Consider the following 7726-nt stretch of genomic DNA (forward strand, 5'->3'; position numbering starts at 1 on the left):
TCATATTATATAATGTATAATTTTTCAGGTTATGTTACTTTTTGGTTTTTTTCCTTGGTTTGCCTACTATTTTCTCTTAATGAAGCACTCGAAAAACAACGAGGTACATCTATTTTTTATCAAAATTTTACAGTATTATTGATTAAGAGTTTATGTATATGGAGATAACTTTAAAAAAAAAACCGAAAAAATAATAAAACCGTAGGCTTCATAAGAAACCTACAGTGTACAAGTCCACACTGCACAACCTGTGTATTGTGGACTTGTACACTGTAGGTTTCATATGAAACCTACGATTTTAATATTTTTTTTTCAGTTTAAAAAAAAAGTTATCCTTATGTACAAAAATTACTCATAATCAATAACACGGTAAATTTTGATAAAAAATAGACATAACTCGTTGTTATTAAAAAAAAAATCGTAGGCTTTAACCCAGAACCATAGGCTACGGTTTTGGAAACCAAAGTTTGTCAAGAGAAAACCGTAGGTTTAAAATAAATTACGGTTTTAGATGTTCAAAATGAAAAAAAAATTATAATTAAACCGAAACAATAGACCATTTGATGAAACATTAGACCACTCTAATTACCTAGGGTTTCGTAGGCTATTTTTGAACCATTGCTAATTTTTAGATAAAAATGATAAAGTAATTACTTAATTATGCGACATTACTAATCCAAATCTGCCGGACTTGATAGCCATAGGGCCAATGGCCCAAAACCTTTTTCAATATCATATCTATAGTATAATCCTTGTTAAGGCTCGAAATTCATTATTATAAATTTTTGTATAGAATACATTTATTAATATATCAAACAATCTTCGTGAATTATAAAAATATATAAGTTAAACATAAAAACCAAAGGGTTTACAGAGAAACTATCATTTTGAATTTATTAAATAATAATACTCCTTTAAATTAAAAAATTATTATGTAATCTTCTACAAAGTTTCTCTTATCCTTGCAAGTAAATTTACAAATTGGCTTTTTACTCCGGTCTAAAAATAAATCTTCCTAAAGTGTTGAAATATATGTATATATTATTATAAAACTAGGTGTGAGACCCATGTATTACATGAGTTTATTTAAAAAAAATTAAATATAAAATTTTAACAATTTGAAAAGTTTGAATTTAAAAGAAAAATCTTTTAAATTATTAAAATTAATAAAACTTTAATGTATTAGATACATTACATATATAAACCCTTTTTAATAAATAACTTACATATATATTATCTTACATATTAAATGTGAAATTTTAATTTAATAAAATGAAAAATACAATAAAATGATAAGTGAAAAATAGAAAATTTAAAAATGTTAGAAAATATCATGTGTCCGAATGAAAAAGAAGACTTGTTGCCAAAAAAAACTTTCATTTATTATAATATATATATATATATATATATATATATATATATATATATATATATATATATATATATATATATATATATATATATATATATATATATATATATATATATATATATATATATATATATATATATGCATAGCAACTTAATTAATACAAAGAACCCCGTCTTTATTGTGACGTTACGTTCGTCCCAAAAATCCTCTATTTAAACCTTCCTAACACACTCTATCGTGTGCTCATTCCATCTTCAAGCATGTCTTCCGTTGCCACCATTTGCATTGATCATTCATCATCTGTCCTTAGCTTCAACCTCTTTGTCTATGTCGTCGTCTTTGTCTCCGTCTTTGCTTTTCTTCTTGCTCCCGGTGGCCTCGCATGGGCACTCTCCAAACCTCGACCCAAAACCGCCATCCCTGGACCTTCCGGCGTCCCTTTTTTAGGCCTTCTTTTCGCCTTCACTTCTTCCTTAACACACAGGACCTTAGCGAAGCTCTCTACTGCTTTTAATGCTAAACCTCTCATGGCGTTTTCTGTTGGGTTTACACGCTTTGTCATCTCTAGCCACCCAGAAACAGCCAAGGAAATACTAAACAGCTCGGCGTTTGCTGATCGTCCGGTGAAGGAGTCGGCGTACGAGCTGTTGTTTCACCGAGCCATGGGTTTCGCTCCCTACGGTGACTACTGGCGTAACCTTCGAAGAATCTCGGCCACCCATTTGTTTAGCCCTAAGAGGGTTGCTGGGTTTGGGGTTTTCAGGCAAAACATCGGGTTAAAAATGGTTAGTCAAGTTTTGTCATCAATGGAGGAAAATGGTGTTGTGGAGGTTAAAAAGATCTTCCACTTCGCTTCCTTAAACAATGTCATGATGTCTGTGTTTGGAAAATCCTACGATGATTTTAGTGAAAATGGTAGCAGTGGCGATGGACATGAGCTCGACAAGCTTGTCAGCGAAGGCTATGAACTTCTTGGAATCTTCAACTGGAGCGACCATTTTCCAATCGTAAGTTGGTTTGATTTCCAAGGAGTTAGGAAAAGGTGCAGAAATTTAGTGTCCAAGGTTAACGTTTTCGTTGGGGAAATCATTGAGCAACACCGAGAAAAAAGGTCCGAGGCTGGCGGAGCTACGGCAGTATCCGACGGTGATTTCGTCGACGTTTTGCTAGATTTGGAATCTGAAAACATGTTCACTGATGCTGACATGATTGCTGTTCTATGGGTACGTTTCTTTTCTCCACAATTTTTATCATATTCTTTATTGTTTATTTACAATTTTCGATTTGTAGTGGGTATTTTTTCTTTTGGACCCGAAGAATAAGAATAATATCTCTGTTTTTCTTTTGGTATCAACCTTTAGCTGATTATTTTGTTACTTAATTAAGATAAATTGTTTATTTTATAGGAAATGATATTTAGGGGTACTGACACAGTGGCAATCCTACTGGAGTGGATTCTTGCACGGATGGTGTTACACCCGGACATACAATCAAAGGCACAATCGGAAATAGAAAGTGTCATCGGGCGTGAAAGATCCGTGACACATTCGGACCTTGATAACTTGCCCTACCTCCATGCAATTGTAAAAGAAACTCTTCGAGTTCATCCACCAGGCCCACTGTTATCTTGGGCTCGACTCGCAACCCAAGATACTTTTGTAGGCCCGCATGTGGTTCCGGCTGGAACCACTGCAATGGTGAACATGTGGGCGATAACCCACGATGAGCGTGTCTGGGCTGAACCTGATAGATTCAACCCAGACAGGTTCTTGACTGAGGATGTTGCGATAATGGGTTCAGACCTAAGGTTGGCTCCCTTCGGTGCTGGGAGGAGGGTTTGCCCGGGAAAAGCAATGGGGTTAGCCACGGTTCACCTTTGGTTAGCCCAGCTCCTACAAAACTTCAAATGGGTTGCAGATGGTTCGGTGGATTTGTCTGAGTGCTTGAAGATGTCTTTGGAGATGAAGAAGCCGTTGGTGTGTAAGGCTGTGGCAAGGGTTTAGTTGGGTTTTTTTTAATAATTTTGCAAGAAAAGCAAGCGCTAGTTTGTAGTTTCTATGATGTTTAATAGTATGGGGTAGTTTGGGGATTTTTAAGAAGTTGGGAAAACATGGGGTTCTCCGTTATTGTACAGACTTTTTTGTTTGTGACGTATGAATATGCATTACCCTAAATATTTGTGTGACATGTCTGACCATTTCGAGTTCTCTTATTTACTTCCGTACACAAAATAGTTTGGTAAGTAATTTTCTATAAAAGTAAACTGTATATGAAAAAGGTAAATATATACAATAAATTAGTTTTGTGAAAACCTTTTGCTATTCGTTGGATTTATTATAAAATCTTAGATGGACTTAGTAATTATTTTAGGCAAAACTTCTAAAATGGTCTTTGTGGTTTATATTTTTTTTATCATATAATTGAGGTATATTTCTAATTACCATATTATTAGAAATTCTTGTTTTTTTATATTTTGAAATGATTTTTCAAATGTATTTTAATAATGATTATTAATTGCTTTTATATATACATCAAACATATTATATAAATTGTTACATTGTGATTTATAAATCTTTGTTTGAGAAACATATTGATTTGAAATTCCTGATTTTTCATATTCTTCAAATACATTTTAATAATGATTATTAATTGTTTATACATCAAACATATTATATAAATTGTTACATGTGATTTATAAATCTTTGTTTAAGAAAACATTTAACTCTAAGTGAATTTCTTAGTGTATCATTTTAGTATATAATATCACCAGCTTGGGATTTAGTTTAGTCTAGATCTTATCTAATAATTCTTGGTTATATATATATATATATATATATATATATATATATATATATATATATATATATATATATATATATATATATATATATATATATATATAATCTTATCTATCATAATATATTATATTTATAAACGAGACATTTTTCCTACAATTTCATGTATTTGAAACAATCACATAAATTTTCAAGTACACATTTTCACATTCAAAGTAATTAATCACACATCATGGTGAATTTAGAGCATGACAGACCAATTGATTTTCCTCCTTAGTACTTATAAATATGTTCCCTATTTATCTATCTATACATCTTATAATATATATATTTTTACTCAAACCATATTCATTTTAAACATTCTTTTGAATGAATACCATTCAAAGTCTCTTAATAACGATTAACCATTCAAAAGTTTTATAATTTATATAATATGTTTAATATCAATTAATGGATAGTCTACTATAAAAATGTCAATTTCTTTGAGTTGATACACAAATACATACAAAATTTACAAAGAAAACAAGTTTAAAAGTTTTGTGTTGGGTTGAGAGCTTTTGACCATTTTTGAGTCATGTTATTTTGTTAAAGTTTCGTTAGAAATTCAGGTTAATAAATGCATTTGGATATTCTGAGAATTGTGATTTCTCTATCAAATCAAAATATTGGGTGGTAATCTCTAATCTTTGATTAGATAAGACTCATAAGAGAAAGAACAAGGAATGAGATCTATGAATTTCGTAAGTACCAGAAAACTGACCAAAATTGGTTAAATACCTCATTTCTCTTAAAACTGTCAAAACTGTCATAAAACAGTGTGGCAAAAGTAAAAAAACTGTCATAAATTCGAGTTTTCTATAAGGATTAATACCAAGCCAAAAAATGGATCAAATATTATAAATTTAGATTTTTTATGCATTTTGATCCCAGCCAGGGCCTCTGCCCCTTGGACCCCACCAGGGGCTGCCGCCCCTTGGACCCTGCTCCCAGGGGCGCTGCCCCCGGACCCCCGTTCGTTCAGCGGCTTCGCCTCTAAATGATAATCTACTTTTAATCTTGAATAAACTTAAACAAGTGTGCACTCCATACATGCCTTGCTTGTTTAATATTTATCAAGGTCACTTTTTGTCAACATAGTAATCTCATTACACTTAAATCACATTAGTAAAACAAATCACCAACAAGTTTGTTATATACTAATTCTTTATATATATATATATATATATATATATATATATATATATATATATATATATATATATATATATATATTTCTTTGTTTAAGTATTCTTTTAAAACAATCATTATATATTGTGGTTGAAATTTTAATGTAAATTAGATTAGATTCATGTTATCGATCATATGTTATGGAAACTGATATAGATAATATTTAATTAAATATTGTATATATTTTTGTATGTTTGTGTTGCTTCAAAGCAATAACTATTTAAAAATCATGGATATGCAATATTATCAATAGTATCTATGTAAGTCTCTTTTAAAATGCAAATTGTCTATCTTATCAATTTATATGTTAGTATACGCTTAACATTTTAATTATAATAATAAGTGTCTTTTAAAAGTTTTCTTGCATTTATTAATAATAATAAGTGGTTTTAAAATTAATGAACAATAATTATAAATAATAAAATCAAATTATAAAAATTATGGTTATATCATATTATCCATTCAAGTGTATTTTAAAATACAAATTGTCTATCTTATCAGTTAATTATTTAGTGTATGTTTCACAGTTTAATAATAATATTGAATATTTCTTAAAAGTCTTATTTGTCTTAATAATAACAATAAGTTGTTTAAAACTAAAGAACAATAATTTTAAATGATAATAACATCAATTTATAAATTACATAATGTTAGCAACAAATAAATTGTAATTTAGATGAACATCATTGTTGAAATTAGAAAATAATCGCATAAGTACAATTTAAATTAATCAATCATAACAATTGTTAAAAATAATATTAAATAGATAATTATATTTAATTTTATTAATGAGGAAGGATGGTTGATGTCAATGAATAATATTGTTCAAAATATTATGTTAAAGTTGATGTAGTAACATAACCATTTTAAAAATATATTTTTCAATATTTTAACAATATATTTTAGCCTATGCTACGCAATGCACGAGAATTCGTCTAGTATCTTATAATCGAGGCATATTTCCAAGTACCATATTGATTTGAAACTCTTGTGTTTTCATATTCTTCAATGACTTTTCAAATGCATTTTAATAATGATTATTGATTGCTTATACATCAAACATATTGTATAAATTGTTACATGTGATTTATGAATCTTTGTTTCTCTCTTTAGTTATTGGTTTCCTAAACATCTAACTCTGAGTAGAGTTTTTGGTGTATCTTTTTAGTTTATAATGTCACCAGCTTGGGACGTTACAGTTTTAACAACATTACATCACACTTCTCCAATCACTCATGTAAGAAGAATGTTGATTAGATTGTGTTTTTATATAGAAAATGTGAAATATGATTTTTTTTGTATTTATTTTGTAACATCCCGAATTCAGGTGCGTCTCTTAGACCCTTCTTCTTTTCCAAGTTGTCAAGTTTAACCCTTAAAAGAGTTGTTGTGGCTAAAGAGTACGTTGGGTGTACTGAAGAGTCCGTTGTGCGTACTCATGCGCTTAAGTTGGACGTGGACTTGCCTAGGTACGCTGGGCGTACCCAAGGTTACGCTGGGCGTAGCGGGCCCAGATGCAAACTCTAATTTATGGCTTGTGCACTATAAAAGGAATGCTAAGGCCTTGTCCTCAGCCACCATTTCAGAGAGTGAAACCCTAATAGAGAGTTCTCCTTCATTCCTAGCTTGTGTGTTTGTGTTCTAAGCTTCAAAGTGCCATTTCAAGGTGGTGAAAGAGAAGTGGAGGCCATTTTAGGAGCTAGAAGTTGGTGGACAAGAGTAGATCCGAGTTCTACAAAGGTTGGAGCTTCTTTCTGAGGTAAAAAGCTCAAGACTTTCCTTGTCATTTGTGATTTGTGCTTCTTGGACCAATTTTAAGGGTTTTTGGTCCCAAGGTGGAGGCTTTATGAGCAAATGGTCTCCATTGGCCTAGATCTGCCATATTTCAGAGCTATATGAGTTGTATGTTCATAAAAATCCAATCTTGGACATGTATATTGAGCCATGCATGAGATCTAGACCTTATGAGGAAGAAGGAAAGGTGTTAGAGTGATTAGGGACCTTTTGAAAGACCCCAACTTTCATATTTCTGAAAGACCCAAACTTTCATACTTCACAATACTATTACTCCAAAACATGCTACTTGCATATTCATAAAAACAATATTTTACATTGATAAAAAGGTTACAAACTACTAGATACAAACCGACTATTACAAAGTGTTATATATTACATAACTACCCAGGATATTGTAATTTATACAAACATAAACTGAAGTACAAAAGTATTATTACAAACTATTCTAATTCTGTCAACAATATATGATTATATTGGTTACTTATCACCTGTAATTGTTAAACATTGATAGGGCAAGCGGTGATGCTTAGTGAGT

General features: G+C 30.7%; 1 protein-coding gene across 1 annotated transcript; it reads left to right on the top strand.

The window, feature by feature from the left end:
• Positions 1-1554: 1554 nt before the first annotated feature.
• Positions 1555-3557, top strand: LOC145103198 (cytochrome P450 78A5-like). Its single transcript, XM_079040763.1, has 2 exons — positions 1555-2595; positions 2779-3557. Exons 1-2 carry the CDS (start codon positions 1633-1635, stop codon positions 3373-3375), a joined length of 1560 nt encoding a protein of 519 aa, XP_078896889.1. The 5' UTR covers positions 1555-1632; the 3' UTR covers positions 3376-3557.
• The last annotated feature ends 4169 nt before the right edge of the window (positions 3558-7726 follow it).

The sequence above is a fragment of the Lactuca serriola genome, chromosome 4 (assembly GCF_051521515.1).
Source record: "Lactuca serriola cultivar US96UC23 chromosome 4, Lser_US96UC23_V15, whole genome shotgun sequence".
Classification (NCBI taxonomy): Eukaryota; Viridiplantae; Streptophyta; class Magnoliopsida; order Asterales; family Asteraceae; genus Lactuca; species Lactuca serriola.

Coding starts and splice junctions, on each gene's coding strand:
- LOC145103198 (XM_079040763.1), top strand. CDS start 1,633: ATGTCTTCCGTTGCCACCATTTGCATTGATCATTCATCATCTGTCCTT. Junction 2,596..2,778: donor ACATGATTGCTGTTCTATGG/GTACGTTTCTTT, acceptor TTTATTTTATAG/GAAATGATATTTAGGGGTAC.